This window comes from Podarcis pityusensis (genome assembly GCF_964106645.2).
Source record: "Podarcis pityusensis genome assembly, chromosome: 5".
Taxonomy (NCBI): Eukaryota; Metazoa; Chordata; class Lepidosauria; order Squamata; family Lacertidae; genus Podarcis; species Podarcis pityusensis.
Window position 1 is genome coordinate 98,152,387 of NC_138032.1, and position 27,705 is coordinate 98,180,091.

The 27,705-nt window shown below is 42.5% G+C and overlaps 1 protein-coding gene across 8 annotated transcripts in view; it reads left to right on the forward strand.

Moving 5' to 3' along the window:
* Positions 1-27,705, forward strand: part of LOC308477259 (uncharacterized protein) — a 198,026-nt gene that overhangs the window by 145,183 nt on the left and 25,138 nt on the right. For 5 of the 8 annotated variants that reach the window (XR_013986405.1, XR_013986406.1, XR_013986408.1 and 2 more), the window contains one exon: positions 15,734-15,833. Coding sequence is in view for 2 of the 8 variants with exons in the window: in XM_081005788.1 (XP_080861914.1) it covers positions 15,734-15,833; positions 16,012-16,105 (194 nt within the window). In the remaining 6 variants the exon portion in view is untranslated. Of the gene's footprint in view, positions 1-15,733; positions 15,834-16,011; positions 17,047-19,007; positions 19,078-27,705 lie in introns of those variants that run through there. The other 3 variants (XM_081005787.1, XM_081005788.1, XR_013986415.1) reach the window with 2 other exon arrangements.

The following is a 27,705-nucleotide window of genomic DNA, read 5'->3' on the forward strand; positions in this document are numbered from 1 at the left end:
CTTCATGTCGTCCGGCAGAACTTTCCTGGGTTGCATGGGGCCTTTTATAGGCTGGCCCAGAGGAGGTGATAGAACCAATGGTAGCTCACTGTGACTTGTTTGCAAAGCATTTTGAGGATAAAATTGCTTGCATCCACCAAGACCTTCACTCTGCTGTTATGTTGTTGTTGTTGTTGCTGTTGCTGTAGCTGTTGTTGTTGTTGTTGTTGTTTAGTCATTTAGTCGTGTCCGACTCTTCGTGACCCCATGGACCAGAGCACGCCAGGCACTCCTGTCTTCCACTGCCTCCCGCAGTTTGGTCAAACTCATGCTGGTAGCTTCGAGAACACTGTCCCACCATCTCATCCTCTGTCTTCCCCTTCTCCTTGTGCCCTCCATCTTTCCCAACATCAGGGTCTTTTCCAGGGAGTCTTCTCTTCTCATGAGGTGGCCAAAGTATTGAAGCCTCAGCTTCAGGATCTGTCCTTCCAGTGAGCACTCAGGGCTAATTTCCTTAAGAATGGATAGGTTTAATCTTCTTGCAGTCCATGGGACTCTCAAGAGTCTCCTCCAGCACCATAATTCAAAAGCATCAATTCTTTGGCGATCAGTCTTCTTTATGGTCCAGCTCTCACTTCCATACATCACTACTGGGAAAACCAAACTTTAACTATATGGACCTTGGTTGGCAAGGAGATGTCTCCTTTTTAAGATGCTCTGCTGTTACAGCAGATGAATTTCATGGGGTGTCCAGAGCACAGTCTAGCCCCATTGTGTTGGATGAGTTTCAGTTGGTAAGGCCTGAGGATGTGGACAAGGTGCTCGGATCGGTTAGGGCGACCACTTGTGCCCTAGACCCTTGCCCCTCTTAGCTGATAAAAACCAGCAGGCTGGGCCCGGAAGGTGATGAACTACTGGCCAGTTTCTAATCTCCCTTTTCTGAGCAAGGTTTTGGCGTGAGTGGTTGCAGACCAGATCCAGGCGCTTTTGGAAGAAACTGATTTTCTGGGTCCATTTCAGTCGGGGTTTAGTTCCAGTTGTGGCACAGAAACTGCTTTGGTCGTCCTGTATGATGACCTCTGTCGAGTGGGAGACAAAGGAAACAGGACCCTGTTAATTCTTCTCAACCTCTCAGCGGCTTTTGATACCATCGACCATGGTATCCTTTTGAAGCAACTGTCTGAACTAGGGGTGGGTGGCACCACTTTGCAGTGGTTCCAGTACTACTTGGATGGTCATTTCCGGAGGGTGTTACTTGGGGAGTGCTTTTCAGCTCCCATGTTGTTTAACATTTACATGAAACCGCTGGGTGGAGTTATCCATAGGTGTGGAGTATGTTGTCAGCAGTACAGTGGTACCTCGGGTTACATACGCTTCAGGTTACAGACTCCGCTAACCCAGAAATAGTACCGGGGGTAAGCACTTTGCTTCGGGATGAGAACAGAAATTGTGTGCTGGGGCGCAGCAGCAGTGGGAGGCCCCATTAGCTAAAGTGGTGCTTCAGGTTAAGAACAGTTTCAGGTTAAGAACAGACCTCCAGAACAAATTAAGTTCTTAACCCGAGGTACCACTGTATGCAGATGACACTCGGCTCTTATTTCTCCAGGTGAGGCAGTGGGAGTGCTGGACCAGTGTCTTACCTCGGTAATGGACTGGATGAGAGCCAACAAACTGAAACTCAATCCAGATAAGACGGAGGCACTGTTAGTGGGTGGTTCCCTAGACTAGATCACCTGCTCTTGATGGGGTTAGACTCCCTCTGAAGCAGCAGGTTCACAGCTTGGGGTTCCTCCTGGATCCTTTGCTGTCACTTGAGTCTCAGGTGGGCTCAGTGGCCCCAAGTGCCTTCCATCAGCTTTGACTGGTGGCCCAGCTGTGCTCCTATCTGGACAGTGATAGCCTAACTTCTGTAGTCTATGCTCTGGTAACCTCAAGGTTATATTACTGCAATGGTAATATTAGGGCTGCCTCTGAAGATGGTTCGGAAACTTCAGTTAGTGCAGATTCAGCGGCCAGGTTGCTCACCGGAGCAAGACGGTTTGAGCATATTACACCGACCCTGGCCAACTGCACTGGCTACCAATTAGTTTCCAGGCCCAATTCAAAATGCCGGTCTTGACCTATAAAGCCTTAAATGGCTCAGGACCGCAATACCTCAAGGACTGCCTCTTTCCATATGAACCTATCCAGACCCTGAGATCATCTTTGGAGGCCCTCCTTCGTGTGCCCCCTTCTTGAGAGGTCCGCAGGGTGGCAGCATGAGAACGGGGCCTTCTCTGCAGTGGCTCCCCGTCTGTGGAATGCTCTGCCCAGGGAAGTTCACCTGACACCTTCATTATACATCTTTAGGCACCAGGCGAAAATGTTCCTTTTAAAGCAGGCCTTCGGTTGATTTGATTGACATCCTGTGCCCTTTTAAAATGTGGGTTTAGGGGGGTTATTGGGTTGTTGTTTTTAATTTGATTATGTATTTTGTGATTTTATATTTTAATATTTTTCTCTGAACCACCCTGAGACGTCCAGGTACAGTGTGGCATATAAATTCAATAAATAATTATAAAACAACAACAACAACAACAACACCACCAATACCACACCTAACTATTATATATATGGTAAGCAATCTGTAAACCACAGAGCCTAGGACTTGCCGATCAGAAGGTCGGCGGTTCGAATCCCCGCGACGTGGTGAGCTCCTGCCCACCTAGCAGTTTGAAAGCAAGCACGTCAAAGTGCAAGTAGATAAATAGGTACCACTCTGGCGGAAAGGTAAACAGTGTTTCCGTGCGCTGCTCTGGTTCGCCAGAAACGGCTTAGTCATGATGGCCACATGACTTGGAAGCTGAACGCCGGTTCCCTCGGTCTGTAAAGCGAGATGAGCGCCACAACCCCAGAGTCGGGCACGACTGGACCTAATGGTCAGGGGTCCATTTACCTTTATCTTAAGCAGTCTGTAAGTTGAATATACACACATAAATAGTAAAATAAACAGAGGATCTTCTACATGCACTGAGTTCTGGGTCTTCCCATCCTACAGATGTACTGGACCTACATAGGAGCCTTATAGCTAACCCTTCCATTGGAAGTAATGACCAGTTATTCTGCCCATGCCCAGCTTGGCTAGATGGGGAAGGATGAGGAAGGGGCTCAGTTTGTCCCTCTCTCTCTCTCTCTCTCTCTCTCTCTCTCTCTCACACACACACACACACACAGGTATATGGAAGGGAATGATAGTTTTCTCCTTGTTATTTGGGCTGAGCTAAATTTCTCAACTAAAACTACGTCCCTTCTTTAGCATTTTGAGGGTGGGGCAAATTTTGAGGGTGAGGACAAAACACCCCAACACTCCTTAGGTATCTCGCCCCTGCTGGCTGCCAAAGTTTCTCAATACCCCTAGAATGCTACATTAGGTGTCGTGTTTTTCCCAGGGACATCAAGGGGAATTAAGATGTCAGCCAACAGCAACTAGGACTGCCAGCAAGTTTCATCCCCTTGCAACCTCAAAATTGGCCCATCCTACAAAAATAGCCAACCCATTCCTCTTTTTCACTGCTCTTGAAGGGGGTGAGAAAATGAGGGGCATTTCAGTTAAGCTCTGCATGAATAGTTCTCACAGTTATATGAGAAATATTTTTGTAACTTTAAAGAAAATTCTTTTTTCTTAGTTTTATGAATTTAGCTACTGTAAGTCATCCCACGTCAGGGGCAATCAGATGCAAATGTTTTAAATCAGTAAACCATTACAAAACCTGTTTAAGATTGTGATATGCTCATCCCATATCTTTTAATCCAGTTGTGGCTAGTGATGTTAAATTCTCGAGAAAAATCTTTTGGAGAATATTCTCAAGAATATTCTCAAGAATATTCTTGATTAATGAGAATAATAGAGAATTTTCATTTAAAATAGGAGAATATTCATTTTAATGCATTGAAAATGATATAATTAGTTAATATAGATGCTTATTCATGGGTAAACTTGTTCAGATGGCAACCAAAAACTGTACAGATATTTATTCAGTGGGGCAGTGCAGTGAATTCATATTCTTTGATTTTTTGCTTGAAATTGAAAATTCAACGCAAATGACTCAGGTTAATCACTAAGCCTGCTACTACCCGTCAGCTTGAAACATCACTGTTTAAATCAAGGCCACCTCACATGCTGTTACACATAATTGTATAGGCCTAGGTACTTTAAGTCTACAAAGCATTAAAGCTACTTTCTGTAAAAAAAAAAAAATCACACTGTATGTCCAAGGGTATAGAATTGCTAAGAATAAGGTCACACCAAAATAGAAAAAGGCTATTACATATAGTTGAAATACATATGAATTCAAATGTTCATCAAATTAAATGAATAGCATTTTAAAAACTTTTTTTAAAAAAATGTTTTCTATATCTCACATTTCAGAACTGCCAATGGTGAATGACACAATTTCCAGTAATGTAACTAGATCAAAAAAATCATTATTCATTACTTACACTGGCTATATCACAGCTTGACTTATTATTTACTAGATTTTTTAAATGTGGTTATAAAACTGGTTCTTACATTAGAGTTTACAGTTTGTGGAGAATATTCTCTGGATAATTTTCTAGCAGAGAATATTCTCAAGAATATTCTCACATCACATCACTAGTTGTGGCTGTGGAAATGGGAAAGACCACCTTTATTTTTCATGTATTTAATGCATTTTCTGATGCTTTCTTGTACACTAACGTATCACATATCGGATGGCTTACAAAGTACCTATATTCCTTCGAAATAAACAGAATCTGACCTCTGGACTCTGGAAGACTATCAAAGATCTTGGCAGCACATCAGACAGTCTCTTAATATAACTTTCCAGCTATTTGTGGAAGTCCATCTCAGTTTTACGGAGGGGTGGGGGCTGACCAGGCTAGAGAGAGTTGGGGGTGGCAGCTTAGATTTGCATCCTCCTTCCGGAAGCCATTTCGGCCACGCAGCCCATTATGCATCTTGGTGCCCTTTTATAACTTAAGGACCCATTTGCAGATGTAAAGTAGATCCACAAGGAAAGCCAGAGCAAGTAAAGAAGAACAAAGGTCCAAGGTAAAGTACAAGTCTTGCTTTGCTGCTGCATGTACATTTCATTTCAGAAAACTGCTGGCTTTTTTAGTCAAAGGGATTGGCATAGCTATAAATGTTAATTTAATTTTTCTTTATGAAGTGGTAAAGCAGATACCAATTCACAGCTGAGTATTCCCCATGACCACTTACAGAACAATGTTAGTTTCCTTGGAAGTACGTTTCACAAACATTTTCTCTGAAAGGTGAAATAGGATCCTAAAAATCTGGCTTCATTCCCAAGGAAGCAGCAATACTCTCATTACGAAACTTTCTGTTGTCAGCCCAGTTTATCTTTAAATTGTCAATGTTTAGTAAAACTTTTTATGTAAAAACTAACCACAATCTCCTGTTTATTTTAGTAAGAGATGAACATATTCTTATATTAACGTTTGCAGGAAGGTGTTAAGTTCCAGTTCACTTTTTTATTCAGGCACTCCTAGAGTACTACAACAAATGTTGATATTTTATTTGCTTTCTTAGTTTGAGGTTGTTGGGGTTTACTTCTTACACAAAGACTTATATACTGCACTTTCGTGCTTATGCACCAGTCTAGGCAAATCAAAATCATACAGCTTTGTGTATCTTAAAAGGAAATTAAATGCTATTCCTGACTTCATTGACTCAAAAGGATATTGCTCTTAGTCTGAGGTTTCAGTTAGGTGTTTTTTTAAATGGAGATCGTCACTTGGTACTAAAACCTTGGGTGGACAAAAGTGTTTATTGGAAGGGAAAGCCTAGGAATTGAAATTATTATTATTATTATTATTATTATTATTATTATTATTTTAAAAAAGGTAAAGGTACCCCTGCCCGTACAGGTCAGTCGTGTCCGACTCTAGGGTTGCGCGCTCATCTCGCTCTAGAGGCCGTGAGCCGGCGCCGGACGAGGACACTTCCGGGTCACATGGCTAGCGTGACGAAGCTGCAGCTGGCGAGCCAGCACCAGCGCAGCACATGGAAACGCCGTTTACCTTCCCGCTATAAAGCGGTACCTATTTATCTACTTGCACTTAGGGGTGCTTTCGAACTGCTAGGTGGGCAGGAGCTGGGACCGAACGACGGGAGCTCACCCCGCCGCGGGGATTCGAACCGCCGACCATGCGATCAGCAAGTCCTAGGCACTGAGGTTTTACCCACAGCACCACCCGCGTCCCTAATAATAATATTTTTTCTTATTTATACCCCACCCATCTGGCTGAGTTTCCCCAGCCACTCTGGGCAGCTTCCAATCAAGTGTTAAAGATGATACAGCATTAAATAATGCACAACTCCTCTTCAAATTTTAACAGAGGTGATGTTGACTTATGGCAGTGGAAAAGGCAGGCTGGGTAACCCAACCTAATAGTCTGACCAAGAAATTCCTTGAGGCAACAGAAATTATAGAGTTTCCAAGCTAATTGGAAAACCCCTCAAGGGGAAGCTCAGTTTCCCCCGCTTTCCCACCCTAACCCCTTTGGGCAACAACATTCCATTCTGATATGTGGGGACAGTGGTGCTCCCTCTGATTGTCGCTTATTTTTCTGGTTCTATACAAGTGAATGAAGCAAAAGTATCTATTCACTTTTATGAAGCAATGAAAGGGACTCTTAATTCGGAAGACCCTAGGGGAACACAGGGACGCAGGTGGCGCTGTGGGTTAAACCACAGAGCCTAGGACTTGCCGATCAGAAGGTTGGCGGTTCGAATCCCCGCGACGGGGTGAGCTCCCGTTGCTCAGTCCCTGCTCCTGCCTCCTAGCAGTTCGAAAGCACGTCAAAGTGCAAGTAGATAAATAGGTACCACTCCGGCAGGAAGGTAAACGGCGTTTCTATGCACTGCTCTGGTTCACCAGAAGTGGCTTAGTCCTGCTGGCCATATGACCCGGAAGCTGTACGCCGGCTCCCTTGGCCAATAAAGCGAGATGAGCGCCGCAACCCCAGAGTCGGTCACGACTGGAACTAATGGTCAGGGGTCCCTTTACCTTTACCTAGGGGAACACAATAAGTCCTAAGACTTACTTTCATTGATCTTAATGGGAGAGGACTATATTCTTATTTTCCCATTGAAATGAATAGGATCTTAAAATGCTCAGCTTATGGCTTGATCACAGCTGGTACATATCTCAATTCAAGCCTTTAATCCATGTAGCTGGTATTTTTGGCAGTATGTTGTTGCAACCCTTTTCCATCACGCGCCAGTACTTTAAAGCCAATTAAAGATCCAACTAAACGGAGAACCTCTGCTTCTTAATGGTGGCATAGGAGGGTTTTCGCCAGGCAAAGTGCTTTTGCAGTCAGCGCCTCCCTGCCTCCCACATTCCATGCCAGAGCAAGAGCCAGGTACTAAGGCGAACTGCAAGTGAAGCCCATTCCCCCGTCCCTGGGGGAGATTTGCAAGGATGATTTACCCTCTATCATCCTTGTTTTTCGTTCACTGACAATCCATTGCTGTCGTGGAGGCTGCCTCCATTAAGGCAGGTGGGCCCAGAAGTCTAAGGTGTGAATAATTATATGTGGGGAGGGGGGTACCTCCTGGGAAAATCCATTCAAAAAGCAATTGTACCAAATGGAATTGTGAAAATAATAAATGGGGGATTTTGTCTTCCCTCAGGGGAGGTCCTAGACTCCTTAGGGCAGACCCTCCAAGTGTCCCTATTTTCCAGGGACATCCCTGATTTAGAGAAGCTGTCCCAGTTTCTGATTTGACCCCAGAAAGCAGATCTATCATCGCCAGGGCCAAGGGCCTTGACACCTCCCATTTTTCCCATGCCATTTGTCCAGTGGAAGCACATTTCCAAATATGATCTGTGTAAACCAGTGTACCTTAGTTGCTACTCCTTGCACGCTGTTCACAAGCATGCATCTCTTGCTGCACTTTACTTGGAATACTTCTCTGCCCTAATAGAAGGCTGTTGACAGGCAAGTCTCCCATATCTCAATCTTAGAAATGATTATCAGATGTGCCCTCCCTCTGAGTGAACAGCAGCAACACTCAGTGTCGGGAACCCTGATGCACAATGTTGCCTTGCCCAAGTCACCGCGTTGACCAATGCTAGATATGCCCAGACTTTTGCAGGGGCCTTTCTTAATAACTTTTCACTGGCATGCTCATGGTTCTCCCTCCTGTTACAGTGGCACACCACTTTGGAACAACCAGTTTACTAGAATACCTCTTGCTTGGAGATACCACAGTGCTGTGTTTTCCTACATGATGTAGCTTGCCTAGATTCACCTGGTGAGTTTGTGGCTAAAGTGAGGAAAGATTTCAACTTGAAATTTAGCCTTTATACTGCACTTCATACTCTTGGGCTTGGTGCTATAATTGCGTGTGTTTTGTATGTCGAAGCTGTGCAGGGACATGGGCAAGGCCAGCTTGCCATATGAGTTCTGAATTTTCAAACTAATCTACTGACATTTGATGTCACAGGGATCCTTAAGAGACCATTTTCCTTTTGTTTTGTTTCTTAAATGAGCTATTGCATTGGAGGGATGCATTGCATATGAAGGGGCAAGGGTTCTTCAGACTATTACCATCTCATTCCTCTTATCCTTCTGATGTGTGGGCCAATTAAGTGATTCAAGAGCAATTGGTTGACAGCACACGCTCTCACATACATGTGGATCATTATCATATAGATGTTTTGTGCCCACAGCCTTTGAATTTAAATGAAGTGAAACTGTAAAATGAATAAATAAAATATATGTTTTAAACTATGCAAATAGAGAAGTGTAATGTTGGCAGCATACCTCAGTAGCAGACTTGAGTGACTCACATATAAAAGTGTGGTCATGTGAAGTTATGTGGCACTATCGTCATTATTTTGCTGATTCACCAAACAGTTGTATAAAAGACTTCTAATTGGTTTCATAGTTCTGTTCCAAACTCATTTCACAGATTTTAAAGTGGCATTCAGATGTATGGAAGTAGTAATGGGCTGCTCGAGGGTTATTTACATCTGGCTCTTCAGAGGAAGACAGGTTTCATGTTGACAACCAACATTACCCTGCCTAGAACTTGTGAACTTACTTATGTTTCCTAAGCAATAAAAATCAACACCTGAATCCATCAGGTAACAATATTATTTCCCCATCTTATAATTAAAAAGGATGTTAAACACATTCAGCTACTTCTACCAGTAATGTTTGTAGGCCTGTCTGCTCAGCTGGAATAAATTCTGCTTGTGTCAGCGGTTAAATTTGGTACAATTTCTATAGATGAAGGGATTACAAGCAAACCCATCTGGCATGCATTACATTTTCCAAGTCAGACATTGTACTACTAAAGATATTGGCAAATTATTTTTTTAATTATTATGTAGGGGAAACAGGGCTGAATTTTTAAAAATCTGTTTAAACAGCAGGTTAATCAGCTAACACAGGAGTGGGGAACCTGAGGCCCAGGTACCAAATGTGGCCTTCCAACCCTCTCTGTTTGGCCCTCAAGACTCTCCCCAGACCGCACACCTCCCTGGCCCGGCTTCACAACCTCCTCGAATGCTTTTATGTGACTGGAATGCCTCCTTGAACTCTGCCCTTTGCTTGCCTGAATGGAGGATAGAGAAAGGTGTTTGCGTGTGTGTGTGAAAAGTAGCTTACTGGAAAAGTAACGTGTACATTTGTTATTTACCCACTTTTGTTTCTGAACCCAGCCACCACTGACATGTGGCCCCTGAGAGATTTCCCAGAATGAATGTGTCTCTCAGGTTTCCTCCCCCACCCCCAAAACTTAAAACTTTAATCAATTTCAATTTGCAAAGGCAATTTTTATCCTGGGTAGAGGCTGGTGTGTAATGGCACACCTGCTTGCTTTTTGCTAGCTAATGCACACCCCCTCCTCCTCCTCCTCCTCCTCCTTCTTCCGTTTCTGATATATTTTCTGTTATAAGGAATGAAAAATGAAATATTAAAAATGAGCTTTTTAATAACTAAAATTATCTTTAGTTTATTAAGACCTCAGTACTGTACAGTGTACACACTTAAAAAAGCTTCATTTGGACTTGCTTCTAAGTAGGCATGTATAGAATTGCACTGTAAATTGTATGACATGTTGTTGTTGTTTATTAAATTTCTATACCACCCTTCATCCGAGGATCACAGGGCAGTTGACAATATGAAAACACAATAATACATACCAAAGCAACAAACAAAAACTGTATTCCACCCTCATTTTAAAAGGCTATATAAAAGCAAAAAATCTGGGAGAAGAGGACTGTTTTTGCCTGTAACAAAGGCGCCAGGCAGGCCTCCCTGGGGAGAGCATTCCACAAGCAGGGAGTGACTGCAGAAATTCTCCCTCCAATATCTCAGAAAGCACCTAAGTTAAGCAGTTGGTAATATGCAATTATCTTTTAAGTTAACTGATTTAGCATCTATTTAAAAGACAGTTAAATCATCTCAAAACCTTGGTTATAACCTGAATACTTCCTAGCAAAAGTTAGTTTTCATGACTTCATTGAAAACAGTGCAGTTGACTACAGCTTAACTTAGTTGCAACTACATTCTGTTGTTTTCTGCTGTTTTCGGTTGCAATTGCAACTAATATTTGCCACAACACACACACATCTGTATATATTATAATGCACATTCCTTTGAGTATTATTAACAGTGACTCTTGTCAAGAAAATATTTTTCCCCTGAAGTTACGTTGCCATATTCTAAGTATAAGCAGTCACTGATCTTGTCCTGCTTCTTTCAGAACTTCATAACCACTTGTAAAAGGTGGAAAAGAAATAGGCAAAGCTGTAATTTCCAACATATTATAGATTAAAATGTTGTAAGCTTTTGAATCTGTAAGGTCTTCATCAGACTTGTGTGGAGTGGGAAAAATAAAACAGATTCATTTTCATATATGGAGTAATTTCTTTTATCCAGGTATCAGGGCTGGCCCAATATATTTTGGCACCTGAGGTGAACCACAAAATGGTGCCTCCCTCCCTGCCAGGAAAGAAGGGGTGAGTGAATATCTGCATCAGGAACAAGGGGGGGGGGGGGAATAAAGATCTACATCAGAATCTGCTGCCCCTGTGGAGCCTGCCACCCGGGACAGTCTCCTCACTTTGCCTCATGGGTGGACCGGTCCTTGCAGGTATGGTGCTTGTTGAAGAAAGGAAGTAGGCTAGGGGTGCAAATGTTTTTGGCACTTGCTGTGAGGGGGAGAGAGAGCTCAGTGAGTATGGGGAACCCTGCTTTCTGCAGTTGTATCTGATCTCCCTCAATTTCCAGGCAGTACTGAACGGAGAAGTGCCTGAGCTCTGGCCTATCAGGAAATTATAACCATTGACTTTGGAACAGGGATGACTGGGTCACTCTGTCTTTTCTCCATGTCATTTCTACATAGGAATCCATGTGCAGTGTGTGATATTTGAATTGATGTTAAGTTCTGCCTAAAGTAGTTGGTCTCCAAGATGCATCATTGACACATATAAGTCTTCACTGGATGTTTCAGTGACGTGATGAATATCTTTGTGTAAACAAGCCCATGAGCCATTGTGAAACAAAAATTCAAATTTCAGCACCTTGAGGTCCTCCCCCCATCTTTGTTCTGGTTGTTCCAAACACTAGCAGTGACAGTGATGGCATTGGTCATAAATCCTTTGCTGTCATTTGGTTGTTGTTGTTTAGTCGTTTAGTCGTGTCCGACTCATCGTGACCCCATGGACCAGAGCAGGCCAGGCACTCCTGTCTTCCACTGCCTCCCGCAGCTTGGTCAAACTCATGGTCGTAGCTTCGAGAACACCGTCCAATCATCTTGTCCTCTGCCATCCCCTTCTCCTTGTGACCTCAATCTTCCCCAACATCAGGGTCTTTTCAAGGGAGTCTTCTCTTCTCATGAGGTGGCCAAAGTATTGGAGCCTTAGCTTCAGGATCTGTCCTTCCAGCAAGCACTCAGGGCTGATTTCCTTAAGAATGGAGAGGTTTGATCTTCTTGCAGTCCACGGGACTCTCAAGAGTCTCCTCCAGCACCAGAATTCAAAAGCATCAATTCTTTGGCGATCAGCCTTCTTTATGGTCCATCTCTCACTTCCATACATCACTACTGGGAAAACCAGAGCTTTAACTATACGGACCTTTGTTGGCAAGGTGATATCTCTGCTTTTTAAGATGCTGTCTAGGTTTGTCATTGCTTTTCTCCCAGGAAGCAGGTGTCTTTTAATTTTGTGGCTGCTGTCACCATCTGCAGTGATCATGGAGCCCAAGAAAGTAAAATCTCTCATTGCCTCCATTTCTTCCCCTTCTATTTGCCAGGAGGTGATGGGACCAGTGGCCATGATCTTGGTTTTTTTGATGTTGAGCTTCAGACCATATTTTGCGCTCTCCTCTTTCAAGATTCCCCAAAATGAGTACATTGAGACATTCTACCAAAGATAGACATGCATCCCTTTGTGCTGCCCACATCACTAACATTTTGGGGAAGTTATTTTTAATGTACTAGCTAATTATGGGGGGTATAATGTCACTAGAATACTATTTTGAGAATGACTTCTTTCAACTGTGCTGAAATTATTCATTCTAGGGTCACCCCACTCCCTCCCCCATTTGGACTCATCTCTTGTATCCCCTATATCACACTTTAGGTTCTGTAAATAGCCAGTCACAGGATAAAAGTATTCTGTATAGTTTAGATGTCAGTCCTCTCATGTTGACAACTCTTGAAAGTAGAAGCTCATCAAAATCGGTGACAGCATGGGTCGCTTGAGCCTCTAATTCTTGTCTTGATATGAAATCGGTGGTTTGCCTCAAGACTAGCCAGTTACACCCGAGGGTTCCAGGTTTCTCCTGCAATACTCTTTCTTCTAATTGGTTCTGAGTTCTAGTAAAAATCAAGTAAAAAAGGCAGGATGGTAAGTAGTGGGGTAAACAGGGATATTGGAAATGCAAAACTTTTTGTCTTGGATTTTCGCACCTTAAGGGTTTACATATATCACTTTTTTTGTTCAGGTAAGACAAGTTTGGTTTTTTTAACAGCTTTTTTAAAAAGTATGTAAGGTAAGGAATGTGTGTTGAACAAGACAAAGCTGGGCTAGGTTTTCTTTTTTATAATTTTATTTTTCATTTTCCCATTTTACAAATATTACCACACAAATACATTTATACAACAAATTTAAAACATCAAATCCTCGACCCTCCTCCCCACTTTCTGTGGTTACTTATGTTATATATTTTATCACTGCATATCCAGTTCATACCTAATTAATTTATCTTTTATATTCTATTTAAGTTATTCTCACTACATACTTTTATGTCAATCCTGCTAATGATTTAAATTGTTTACAATAATTCTACAAATAATCAATAATTTTTTCTCCATTCTGTATTAAAATGTCTCTCTTCCTGACTTCTTAATCTTCCAGTAAGTTTCACCATTTCTTCATACTTCCAACGGTTGTTGTTGTTGTGAATCTTCCTTGGTTGGAACCGTTTCTTCTTCCTACCTCTGGGCATATGTCATTTGAGCATCGTGGTAGCGTACATGAATAGCTTCCTTTGTTCTTTGGGTACCTCTGAGCCTATTATTCCTAAACTTCTGGTTTTTAAATAAATATTATTTTCAACTCATTTTAAAATCATTTCCCAGAATGTTTTGTCACCACCTTACAAGTGCACCATATGTGGAAAAGGTACCCTCTTTCTCCTTAAACTTCCAACCGGTATCCGATTCTGACTTCTACATTTTTGCTAGTTTACTAGGTGTGAGATACCATCTATATATCATTTTCATATAATTTTCTTTTATCACGTAACATGCTGTAAATTTTAGCTCAACGTTCCATAATCTGACATTTCGTTATGTCCTATATCCATTGCCCAGTGTATAATTGATCACCTGTTCATCTTTGGTTTGCCATTCTAGTAGCATCTTATTCATTTTTGACAGAACTTTATTATTATTATTATCTAGCAGGTCTCTTTCTGGTTGGGAAGTTTGAGTCATAGCCATTTTTCTTATCCAGTTTAAATACCTCATTAAGCTGATAGTATTGCAACCAGCTTCTTACCATTCCTGCAACTTCCTCAAACCTCTTTAATTTAATCTCACCATCCACTTCTGTTAAAATTCTAAATGTTACCCAGTCCTATCTCATGTTCCTTTTTTTAACCTCTGTGCCTTGTATAGGCGAAAGCCATAAGGGTGTTTTCCTTCCCATCAAGTTTTTATATTTATTCCATACTCTATACATTTTTTCCTGATTACATGATTCAGGAAACCTTTATGCATTTTAGTTTTTCCATACCACAAATAGGCATGCCAGCCAAATTTATTATCGTGACCTAGATTCAAAACCTGTGTGTTTCTCAGTGTCAATCACTCCTTTAACCAGCAAAAACAGGATGTCTCATAATATAATCTTAAATCTGGCAGAGAGAATCCCCCTCTTCCTTTAGCATCTATCAGAATTTTATATTTTATCTGTTAAATAGTGGGTAGACATAGCAGACGACGCAGCGATTTCTCCAAAGCAGCTCTTTATTTTGTAAGCTGGAACAGAACTGAACAGCCAACAGCTCAGCCGGCCTGCTTTTATAGGCAGCCGGCTGTCAACAATGTAGCAACAACAGCCCAGGGTTTCCCGCCTAAAGTAACTGATGTGGACCTGAGTGAAAACTATATACACGATACTCCTGGTGGCCAGGGTGAGAACTTCAATACATAACATTATCCTTGTCCCCCATCCCTGGCAGACAAATCTAGAAACATCCTTTTGCCATTCTTTAAAGCATCCTGCATTGCTCATTGCCAGAGCTGTTTGAAATAAAAATAACATCTTTGGTAACACATTCATTTTTATGACTGACATCCTTCCCATTGATGAAAGTTTCATCCTTCCTCATATTTCAGTATTTTTAAAACTCTTACCAGATTTTAATATAATTATATTTAAATAAATTAATACTTCTTGCTGTTAACCATATTTCTAGGTATTTAACCATTTTCTCTGTTGTTAGACCAGTACTTATCTGTAGTTCAGTTTTAACATTTTCTCTCATATTTTTCACCAACATTTTAGACTTAGTCTTTTTTAATCCGATACCTGCTACTTCTCCAAATTTTCTGATTCCTTCCAGTGCCTTTGGGGTTCTTCCCCAGATATCATCACGTGGGCTGGGTTTTCTGAAGCAATAAAACAGTCCTGTTGCATCTCGCTGAGGGTGGAGGTATCCCAGGGGTTCCAGGCACTTACCCAGGGTGCAGGTTTCCTTTTGGAATGAGGGACCCTGGAGGCTGTGGTGTCTGTGATATATGATTTATTTATACGTATCTACAACGTGAGCCTGCACTGCAAGGGTTCATAGCCCTAACACCCCAAAAGGGTCTTGTTTCTCCTGTGCCCGCAACATTGAATTCAAACAGAGATCTGGCATGGATTCAAACCAAGGTCTCTCTGGCTCTCTGCTTGCTGTTTTCCTTCCTAGGCCACATCACTGCTCTCAGCTTTATTCCTCCTCACTATTTGCGGGTTGAGGAAGGAGCCCTGCCCACTTGCTGCCTCGCACATTGCTCCTTCCTTGGTTCTCTTTGCACTTCACCAGGAGGCTAGCCTGACACTTGCTGAGTCCAGGGATTAAAGAGTTCTGGCACCCATAAACTCATTAACACCACTAATATTCTTTTAGCTAGTTCTAAAGGCAGACACTCCAGATGAACTTACCTCTTTCTTTCTCTCCCATTTTTTTCTTTTCTTTTTAGCACCCTCAAGATATGTGGGCTCCATTCACTGCCACTCACTGTTCCAAGTTCCTTTCAGCAAGGCCAGTCTACATTTGTTAGATGATCTGTGTGGTACCAGGTAAGCAAACTGTACCTTTTAGATCAAAATTTACAAGTTATTAAAATGCATGTTGTCCTAGCTGTGTGGAAGCTACTTTTTCACAATACCCTCCCACAATGTTTAAATTTCAATGCTGTATTTTTGAAGGAGAAATTTTTTTGGATATCAATGTTTTCAAAGAATGTTTTTTTTCTAGCTACAGTCTGAACAAGGAAAGAAGCAAAATATTTATTTTACCTGTTTCAAGCTACCATCCTAACTTTACTGAACTTGGAATTAAATCAAAATGAAATTCCTTCAGAGTAATGGATATAATGGAATTGATGTCCTGCAGTTGCTTAGGTACCGCAAGGATGTGCACTTTGTGGGGCGGGAGGAAACACCCAGCTTGGGTAGGAACTGGACTCCCATCATACTTTTCCTGGCTTCTCCTTTATGTGCTGCAATGCTTTGACCACTTCTGCTTAGCTGGGCATACAGAAATGGAACAGGGGAAGAAGGCTTCACCTCTTCTCTGTGTCAGGTGCAGGGTATAAAAACTTTAAAAGGCTACTTCTCACATAGGCGTGTGGAGCAATTATAAGCAGTAAAGAGCCTTATTGCGTCACAGTGATGATGATATGGTCGCATAAGCTTTATATGGGCGCATTACATGTTACCCTCATTTGGCTGAAGTGTAATACCAATGCAACTAAATTATTCCACTACCAGTAATGTTAAATGTTGTGAACTCAAAAGAAACTTTGATTCTGTTGGAGGAAAGAGTATTTTAATTTCTGGAGAAAAGTGAGAAGGGGTTTGGGGGAAATAGTGAAATAATCTAAGGTAAGCATCAGTTGGTGGTTTTAAATCTGTGGTGCTATACTAGGGGTTTTTTGCGGGGGGGCGTCATGTTAAAATTAAATATATCGAACACATTTTTAATAAGAAGTAACATTTGATCTGTTTGTTGCTATGAAAAAAACAAATGAGTGGCCTTTATTTGGCTTTATTGTACTTGGCCAGCTTTACTGCTTTTCTTTTGAAAGGCAACACACTTTCTGAATGTCAAGTTAAAACATTCATTACAGGACTTGAATAAAATGCCAAATTTAGTTCCACATAATATTTCCTTTTGCGTAAATAGCCACTTGCCTGATTGCTTCGGGTGAACAGGAAGTCTCACCAGGTGACCAGGCAAGGTCATCCAAGAGGAAACCTTTCTTCTGGTTTTTAATCTAGGTTGTCCGTGATTTGGAGAAAGATCAGCATCATAACATCTACAAACTACATCTCTGTGTTGGGGGGGGGGGCTTTCTGGAAAGTGAATGACTGGAAGTGGGGTGGTTCTAAAGGATTTTAGCTCAGATTTGCTTCCCAAACCTACCCCCCATGGACCCCTTAAAAATTGTTAATGGTCTTGGTGGACCACTTAATGATTTTTCTGCCTGTTATTAATGCTGTATGATTTTAATTGTGTTTTTATTGCTTGTTTTATTTCTTTTATTTATTTCTTCTATATTTTATTTTATTTTATTATATTGCATTTTGTATTCCATTTCAGATTGTAATCCACTAAAAGGCAATTTAAGAAATTAAATAAGCAACAAATTTCAGTTAAAAAATGAATGTTAATATTTACTGTGGACATACAGTGGAGCCCTTGAATGAAACTTGTGGATTACTGGTGGTCCCTGGACCACAGACTGGAAACCCCTGTGCTAGAAAAACCTGTTACCACTCCAACCCTGGTTCTATTCTGCTTGAGGACAGACTGCTGTCTGTTGAATTCAGCAGAGCCATAAAGTAGCCTCTCTCCTAAAATACTCAGGTGCACAGCATGTGCAACATGGCATTGCTTGGTCAGGGTAGCAGAGTGCCCTCATACAGTAATCAGAGATGCAGAGACTAGATCAGAACTTTCCCAGAAATTGGGAATGGATTATTTGTTGTCAGAAGTGTTGAGTTGGTTACTTACGTTCCCCCCACCTGCGTCTGGAACCTGGCAGGTGGAAGAGTGGTTTAGGGAGCAAAGGTTTCTGGGTAGAGTTGTAAGGACCAGTTACTGGAGAGAAGAGTGCAGTTGCACTCAGATCCTTCTTGTGGGGTCTTCCTACACACATCTGCTTGGCCACTGTGAGAACAGAATGCTGGACAAGATGGGTTTTTGGACTTATTGAACCCTGCTCTGAGAATCCTTACAATACCACCTTTTAACCAATTAATTTGAGTCAAAATACTTCGTAATCTAAAGATGGAACCCATGAATTGGCTAAATCTGCAGCTCTGGTTGAAATCCACAGGATTGAGTTGCATCCTAGAGTGTGTCAAAATCCCAAGGCAAAGTAAGAGTTGGACAAATATGAGAGATAGTCATCTGCCTCCATATTTCTTCTTGACTCTGTGATGTTCATTGTGTGTTGATAATTCTAAAGGTGTCATTGGCCAACAGTAAACCACACAATGAAGCTGGAGTTAACTCTTTATAAGCAAAAACACGATCTGCACAGAATTGGTGGAGTGTCAGGCCTAATAAGCACAGCAACTCATACCTGGTAGGCCTTGCCCCCATGAGGCAGCTGCTGAGACGGAAGATCCCTGCCTCTCCACAGCTCCTAAAGTCCCCTCCTCTCCAGGGCTTTCCCAAGCAATTGGAGACTGCACTTGTGTGAAGCCCACCTCTCCTCTTTTCTAAATTCGTTGGGATCCTTTCTGTTGTTGTGTGGCTCCAGTATACAATTTTAGGAGAAGGATCAAGAGAAGCAAGCTGTGTCAAAATATCACTTTTGTTTGGGGGAAGTTTAGTTTTAAGGAAGGCATAAAAGGGTTGCTTAATATTAATTCATTTTTATTTAGTTTGGGTGTTGAATGTCTTCAAGATTCACTTCTCAGTTAATCTAACAATAGCTTGATTTTTTAAAAGAAAAAGAAATATTAAAACTACTATTTTAGTTGTCAAGGCAACAATGCTTACATACATGATTATGAAAAAGATTTATATAAAATGGCACATTAGGTCGTTATGGTAACTCCAATACTTTGAAAACACCAAACTGCCACTTTGGAGCATTGATCTCCCCGCCACTCCCTGGCCAACCCTAGTGATAGCTTGATTTGCAGATCGGTTTTGAATATGGCTTAACTTGAAATTTTTGAACCTGATATGGTTTTTGAGGGACGAACACAAACTCTGTCCAGTAGGAACAATCCAGCAAAGGGCAGAGCCTCGAGAAAAAGGCACCAGACCAGTTTTGGAGCAGAAAATGGCACCTGGTCAGTCAAGGTAAGACCATGGCAGCGCCGAGTGCCTTAGCCATAGAGCTTGCGGGACAGACAATACAGGGCGATGGCTCAGACAGCAAAAGAGAGCTGAAATAGCTGAGCCTCATTTGTTCTGGGAGATTTTATTCCTCCTAGAGACCCAGAGAAAGAGAAATGTCAGATCAGGACCTAACGTGACAAACATACAACACACACACACCAAGCAAACTTTTCTCAAGAGGATATTGACCTTTAGTGAACTTTTCTATGAACCGGGGTTAGGTTTCAGGTTTTGTTGCATATGGTATTACAGGATTTGGGGTTTTTCTAACAAACACAAAATGCAGGCTGTAATCAACATAGTGGTTTTAGAGATGTTCCATGAGCTTTGAGGGCACTATGCCAAACGCACAGGCTCTTAAGATTTTGATAGAACTGTGCATGCTTTTCCCACCTGTTGCCATAGCATTCCTGGGGGCTGCCAGGAGAGATGGAATGCTGCAGAAGTATTGTCTAAAGGAAACAGATACTTTATAAACACACAGGGGCACGTAGTATGTTTAAAGAGGGCCATTCAGCAGCTGGAGTTCTTCAAGGACTTTCTCCTATTTGTAGTGTGCAGACCACCACTATAGAGCACAGCAAAACAGCATGGAATGGATCCTCTTTCTTGGTTAAACCATTACTTCACTGTCATGGGTTTTGCCCCTGTAATTTTGCCTCACGTAGCTAAAAATCATTTATAGTGGTACCTCTAGTTACGAACTTAATTCGTTCAGGAGGTCCATTCTTAACCTGAAACTGTTCTTAACTAGAGGCATCCTTTCGCTAATGGGGCCTCTTGCTGCCGCTGCGCCGCCAGCACACAATTTCCGTTCTCATCCTGGGGCAAAGTTCTCAACTCAAGGTAACTCTTCCAGGTTAGTGGAGTTTGTAACCTGAGGCATTTGTAACTCAAGGTACCACTGTATACCCCACATACCTTCACACATGGTATTTTTTTAAAGTTGTTTGACAGTTTTTTTCTGTCAAGCACATGGCAAGGTCCCAAGTTATGCGAAGTCACAAGTTATGCAGGCCTGCTCTGACATAATTTGCAAACTGAATGCTTCCAGTGTGTCACAAATCTAACCAAACATATATTTTCTATATTTCCCGTTTTCTGTATTTGAATTCAGCACCACCCTCATCCTAACCCCTTTTGACATATAGGAGGGTAGATAACTTCCCACTCTACCCAAACACTTTTTAAAACACTGTCCTGGTATTTTCCTTTGAGGGAATAATTCAAAACAGCTGAATCTTTAACCCTGAAATTTGACAAACACACAAAGTTTAATCGGTAGCATGTGGTTGCCTGCTTTTTTTCCAAAGGGTTGAGACCTTGGCTCTTTTGGATCCCTCTATTCTGTACATTTCTTAACATTGGAACTGATAGTCATACAACTCTGGAACTATGTAATTTTTATGTTAATTTGTAATGGTTTCCTTAGTTTATATGTTTTCAGGCTCTACTGGCCTTAGTTTATATGTTTTCCCATGTCAGGGAAACTGTCCAATTGCCTGCCCTGGATGGAGTTTCATTCATGTTTCATTCATCCTGAAGGAGCAGGTATGCAGTCTGGGGTGTTTCTGGAACACCTCTGTCACTGGAGGCCGAAGTAGCTTCAGTGGCTAGAAGCACATTTAGCAGCCGTACCTGGAGTGGCAGCTGGGACCGTTCCTGAATTGGGAGAATTTGGATACTGTGGTTCAGGCAGTGGTGGCTTCAAGGCTGGATTTCAGCAGTGCTCTTTGTGTGGAGCATTCCTTGCACTTGATCTGGATACTGAAGCTAGTGCAAAATACTGCTGTGTGGTTGCTGACAGGAGTGAGACCCTGTCAGCATATATCACCTCTGTTCAGGGATTGGCACTAGCTGCCGATTTGTTACCAGGCAAAGTTGTGTATCACTATTGGTACAAAAAGCCCTTAACAGCTTGCAGAGTCATCTTATCCCATATTTGCCCAGTCCACCACTTCAGTCAGCAGAGCAGGCACCGTTACAGGTGCCACACCTACACTTTGGAGCTCCCTGACTATTGACACCAGGCAGGTGTCTATTCTTTTCAGCACCCGCTTAAAACTCCCCCCCCCCCTTTTAGGCAAGGCTATCCAGACATGTAGAAGTTGACATGTTTGAATCTCTTCTTAGAATCATAGAATCATAGAGTTGGAAGAGACCACAAGGGCCATTGAGTCCAACCCCCTGCCAAGCAGGAAACACCATCAGAGCACTCCTGACATATGGTTGTCAAGCCTCTGCTTAAAGACCTCCAAAGAAGGAGACTCCACCACACTCCTTGGCAGCAAATTCCACTGTCAAACAGCTCTTACTGTCAGGAAGTTCTTCCTAATGTTTAGGTGGAATCTTCTTTCTTGTAGTTTGGATCCATTGCTCCGTGCCCGCTTCTCTGGAGCAGCAGAAAACAACCTTTCTCCCTCCTCCATGTGACATCCTTTTATATATTTGAACATGGCTATCATATCACCCCTTAACCTCCTCTTCTCCAGGCTAAACATGCCCAGCTCCCTTAGCCGTTCCTCATAAGGCATCGTTTCCAGGCCTTTGACCATTTTGGTTGCCCTCCTCTGGACACGTTCCAGTTTGTCAGTGTCCTTCTTGAACTGTGGTGCCCAGAACTGGACACAGTACTCCAGGTGAGGTCTGACCAGAGCAGAATACAGTGGCACTATTACTTCCCTTGATCTAGATGCTATACTCCTATTGATGCAGCCCAGAATTGCATTGGCTTTTTTAGCTAAGCCAATGCAATTCTGGACTGCATCAATAGGATGCAGCCCAGAATTCTTCTTAGAATCCCCCTTCTTAGTTTACATGGTTCATGCTGGGATTGGGCTCATCCAAAGGGCAGATCAACTGGCTGCTACCGAGACCTTTCCGAGCTGTTGGCCAAGCCTGTGCCCAGTAAGCTGCCCATGAGCAGGTGGGAAAGACTCCCTGAGGGGTCTCTGCTGGCCCCTCTCTTAGCGCCCCCCCCCTCTGCCTTTAGGGTCTCCCATATACTCTGACAACACCCCCCTCCGCTCTCTCAGCCCTAATTAAAAGTTCTTTCCCTAAGGCCAATGGGCATTTGGAGAGCTAGCTTGGAGATGAACCACATCATTTTGGGTACCTCTAAGCGCAATTCTTGAATGTAAGTTAAAATACACAGCTCTCATGTAAGGTCAGGGAAAGCCCCCCCTCCCCGTATGTGTTTGTCCTGAAATCTTAGCAGACTGAAGCACCTACCAAAGAAAGGGGTGGGGTTGGGGGTTGGGGTGGGGGAGGGAAAGTGTGGAGGAATTGAAGCACTTGGCACCCCATTCCCCCCCCCAAGGCTTTGTTCCTTTCCTTTGATCACCATACTGCTTGGATCTTCATACTGTATTTCTTTATATTGTATTCATATTGTATTTCTATATTGCATCTTTTTCTTAGAAGACATCTGAAGGCAGCCCTCTGTAGGGAAGTTTTTAAATGTTTAATGTTTTATTATGTTTTTATATATGTTGGAAGCCGCCCAGAGTGGCTGGGCAACCCTGTCAGATAGGCAGGTATTATTACTACTACTACTAATGGAATAGGATGTCCCTATTTTCATCAGAGATGTGTGGGAGGGTATGGCATGCGTGTCCACAGTGTGCATGTGGAAGGCGAGGGGGCTCCACATCCTCTTTTTTGCTCTTCAAAATATGGCAACCCATTAAGGATGCTATCCTATACTCACTTACCTGGGAGTAAGTCCCACTGAAGTCAGTGCACCTTATTTTGAGCATAGATGGGATTGCGCTATAAGGCACTTTTAAAAATTGACTCGCAGTCCCTGGGTTGCCCTGGCCATTCATAATGCATGCTGAATTTCGGTATATTTTTATATGGGCGTACTGGAACATAGGCCAAACTTACCAGCGTTGTGAGTAAAACATGTAAATTTGCTAAAATCAATGTTGCATAGATGGAACATCCTAATTAAGTACAGAAGCACTCATAGAAAAAACACTGAGGGGAATATAGAATATTAATCTTTAAAATCGAGAAACACGTTAGCCTGGTTCCCAAACTATATAATTTCCACACTGTCTCCTTGTTGGTACTGAAAGATAGGCTCTCTCTTTTTCCTTTTTAATTGTGCATTATTATTACATGTCTTTCCCCCTCTCAGAAATAAATAAATCGCCATTTTGTGGCTGATTGATGACTAACAAAGACTGTGAGGAATAGAAAGTAAACTGTGGCATGGAAGGCATTTCAATGGGAATACAAGATTGGTGTGTTTTGTTTAGCCTTTTTATTGTTGCTGACTGGCTGCCTTTGCAAACGACTTTACAGTGTCTGGAAGGAGTCCAGGCCCAGAATCTGAGGAGCCAAACTTGGGCAAGTGCCACCAACGGTTCTTTTCTTTTGGCACTGATGTGTTCCTGGCAAGAAGCAAATACTACAGAGAGGCCTCTAACTCATTTCTCCATCCGAGCCGCCTGAATGTACAGAGACGCTAAACCAGCTGTGCTTTTCTCTGAATATTACCTGCAACCTTTTGCTATGGAGTGCAGAGTTGGAGCTGCTGCGTCTAAGGATTTCTCCCTACCAGTCTTGATAATTGATTACATGGTGAGATGGCAAACTCCCCCATATACAGTCTCTGATCCATTGTCACTGCAGGAAAGTTCACATTTTCTATGGGCATTGCCCTATCCCTTCCTCTCTCCATATTGTGGTGGATTTGTGACACGACATTGCACACAAAAACACATTCACACACTCAATCACCATATACTCTCCATCAATTTCTTTTTCTTCTTCCTTATCTTTTAAAATGAAAGACATACCAGGCAGCACATCCATTGCATTAGCAATTCATATTGATCTTTGATCAAATTCTAATTGCTTCTTTTATCCTTACATGGTATTTTATTGTATTACAATTTGAATTCTATGGAATTAAATTGTAATACAATATAGCAGGAGTGGCCAACTCCCAAGAGACTGCGATCTACTTTTTTATGGCTACAGGGCCTAAGATCAAGGGGAGACAAACGGATCGCTGGGGAAACAAACAGCCTCACTGAGTGAACTCCTCTTCCGTTCTGCAGATCGTGCAACAGTGGAGGGTGGGGCAGGATTCTGTTTTACCAACACAAAGGAAAGGGACCCAGCAATCGACAGTGATCAAAACCTCACAGGGATCTACCTGTAGATCGCGATTGACCTGTTGGACACTCCTGCAATATAGAATAAGTAATAAAAATATAATTAAAATCACACCACATCTAGCACAGCCATATTTCAGTTGCTACAATAGGCAGAAAGATCATAAAGTGGTCCCTGAAGGCCCTCGACAATTTTCAAGTGGTCTATGGAAAAAGAAGCTGCTCATCCACTGAGATAGAGTGGATGTCCTAACACTAGAACTCATGGACATACAATCATAGAATTGTATAACAGGAAGGGACACTGAGGGTCATAGAGTCCAACCCCCTGCAATGCAGGGATTGCAACTAGATCATTCAAGACCATCCAGCCTTTGCTTAAAAACCTCCAAGGAAGGAGAGTCCACCACTTCTCATGGGAGTCCACTGTTGAACAGCTCTTAGCGTCAGAAAGTTCTTCCTGATGTTTAGTCGGAATCTCCTTTCTTGCAACTTGAAGACATTGGTTCAGGTCCTACCCTCTGGAGCAGGAGAAAAGAGACCTTTACATGGGAGAGACCTTTACATATTTGAAGATGGTTATCACATCTCCTCTCAGTCTTCTCTTTTCCAAGCTAAACATACCCAATACCCTCAACTGTGCCTTATAAGCAAGGCTGAATTAACCATTAAGCAAAATAAGTTTGTCCTTAGGTCATCTAGCAGTTGGTTCCTTACCTTTCCCACCCCGACCTGGCCACAGTGATCCATGCGACGGTCACTTCCAGGCTTGACTACTGTAATTCGCTCTACGCGGGGCTGCCCTTGAAGCTGTCCCAGAAGCTCCAGCGGGTGCAGAATGATGCAGCGAGGCTCCTCACGGGATCTCTGCCATGGGAGCATATTCACCCAGTGCTTTTCAAGCTGCACTGGCTCCCGGTGGAGTACAGGATCAGGTTTAAGGTGCTGCTTTTGACCTTTAAAGCCCTTCACGGCCTAGGACCCTCGTACCTATGGGACCGCCTCTCCTGGTATGCCCCACGGAGGAACTTAAGGTCCATAAATAGCAACACCCTGGTGGTCCCGGGCCCTAAGGAAGTCAGACTAGCCTCAACCAGAGCCAGGGCCTTCTCAACACTGGCCCCGGCCTGGTGGAACGCCCTGTCTCATGAGACCAGGGCCCTGCAGGATCTGATTTCTTTCCGCAGGGCCTGTAAGACAGAGTTCTTCCGCCTGGCCTTTGGCTTGGAGCCAATTTGATTCCCTCCCCCTCTTTTTTTTCCCTTTCTCCTCCTGTGATGAGGCTGCATTTTAATATTTTAATGTTTCAATATTTTAATGTTGTATTTTAATCTTGTTTTTAAGTTGTATTCATTCAACTTGTTTTTATTATTGCTTGTTAGCCACCCTATTATTATTATTATCATCTAGAGAAGGGGGGGCACCACAGTAATTTTCCATTGCTGGATTTTAAACATTAATGGTCACAAATTGCTCAGCTGCGTGTTCATTTTCTCAGCTGAAGTATACAGTGGTACCTCGGGTTACATACGCTTCAGGTTACATACGCCTCAGGTTACAGACTCCGCTAACCCAGAAATATTACCTCGGGTTAAGAACTTTGCTTCAGGATGAGAACAGAAATGGTGTGGCGGTGGCGCAGCAGCAGCAGGAGGCCCCATTAGCTAAAGTGGTGCTTCAGGTTAAGAACAATTTCAGGTTAAGAACGGACCTCCGGAACGAATTAAGTTCTTAACCCGGGGAACCACTGTATTTAAAATCCCAACAGAACAACTGTGCAACAAGGCAGGCAGGATATCTCTGCTAGGTAGAGGCAGAAGTGTTATGTAGGATTAGTTTTGAGGATGTGATCAAAGACTTTGCAATTAGAAAAAGGAGGATATTTTTTTCAAATATAAAGTGGAAGTATACAAAACTTAACATTATTTTCCATCTTACTGTAGGTTTTGTTTCATTTTAAAAAATACAAAATATGGTTTATTATTGTTTATATTTTGATTTAGATATATATGGGGGCACCAAGTGCTTAGTGCCTCTAAAGGTCTTTATCTAGCTCTTCTCATAAGGCTTGGTTTCCAAGCCCTCAATCATCTTCTACACACACTCCAACACCACGATGTCCTTCTGACCACACTCAGGGTTGCCATATTTCCAAAACTGAGCTTTTGTTGAGTTTTTTGGGAGAACATCTCTCCCCCCAAAACTAAAGTCTTTTGCAGCATTTTTCTTTTTAAAAAATCACCCTAGTTGCCATACAGCCAGGTTTTCCTGGACATTTTGCTGAGTCAGCAAAAACCTGCATTTTGACAGTCCAATTCCTGGATGTGTGGCAGCCCTATTAGTACTATGACTTCCTATGATCAGGACACTAGACTTCAGTTGATGCAGCCTAGAATAGCTTTAGCTTTTTTTGCTGCTGCATCACACTTATGTTAAGCTTGTGGTCTACAAATACTCAGAGATCCTTTTCCCGTGTTCTACTGGCTCCTGCAGCCAATCGGAAGCCACGCCTTGGTTTTCGAACGGTTCCAGGAGTCGAACGGATTCCTGGAATGGATTAAGTTTGACAGCCAAGGTACCACTGTTTGGCGAAGATTAGCACGTGTTGAAATGGCTTGAGGGTTTGTTGAAATACAGACACAATAGAACTAAAGGACTCTTGAGTGTATATGAAACTCTTCCCATTGTAGGACTCTTACTGCTGTATCAGGCCCATAGAGGAATCAGGTCAACCATGTTCATGGGAAACAAAACTCAGGAAACAAGTCCTATTTTGGGCATGGAAAGAAGAGCCCTTACCAGTTCCTTCCCCTTCACAGCCTTCCTGCAAGTGTGGATCATCTCCTTGGCTAGTATTTGCCCATTATGCCCCAAGGAGTTTACAGTTGATTTCCTAACACCTTTGACGTTGAGGTTAGAAAATTTGGAACACAACACCAGAGACATCCCTACTGCGACACGCATCCAGTTTCTTCTCATTATTAAATAGATAGCTAATATACAGATAGCTGTACTTTTTATCAGTACAGTCATACCTCGAGCTAAATATGCTTCAGGTTGAGCGCTTTTGGGTTGCATGTGCAGATGCTCAAAATGACGTCACGTGCATGTGCGGAAACGGTGAATCATGACACGCAGGCGCGGGTTACGTTCGCTTCAGGATGCGAATGGGGATCCGAAACGTATCCCGTTTGTATCCAGAGGTACCACTGTATATAAATCCCGTCCAACAATGTATGCAAAAAGTTAATTTTAGTCCGAGGACTTGGTTGCTTGAAGCTTGTTCTTATAAGTAATTGACAGTGACAGTGCTTTAATACAAGAGAATTTGAATGAGGTTGGGGTTTGTTTGTTTGTAAGCATAGCATTTCCCCACCCCAGTCTGGAGAGTGAATAGAGGACTACCTTGATGTTAAGAGTCTTGTTAATTTTATGGCCCATTTTCACATGGAGATCAGCT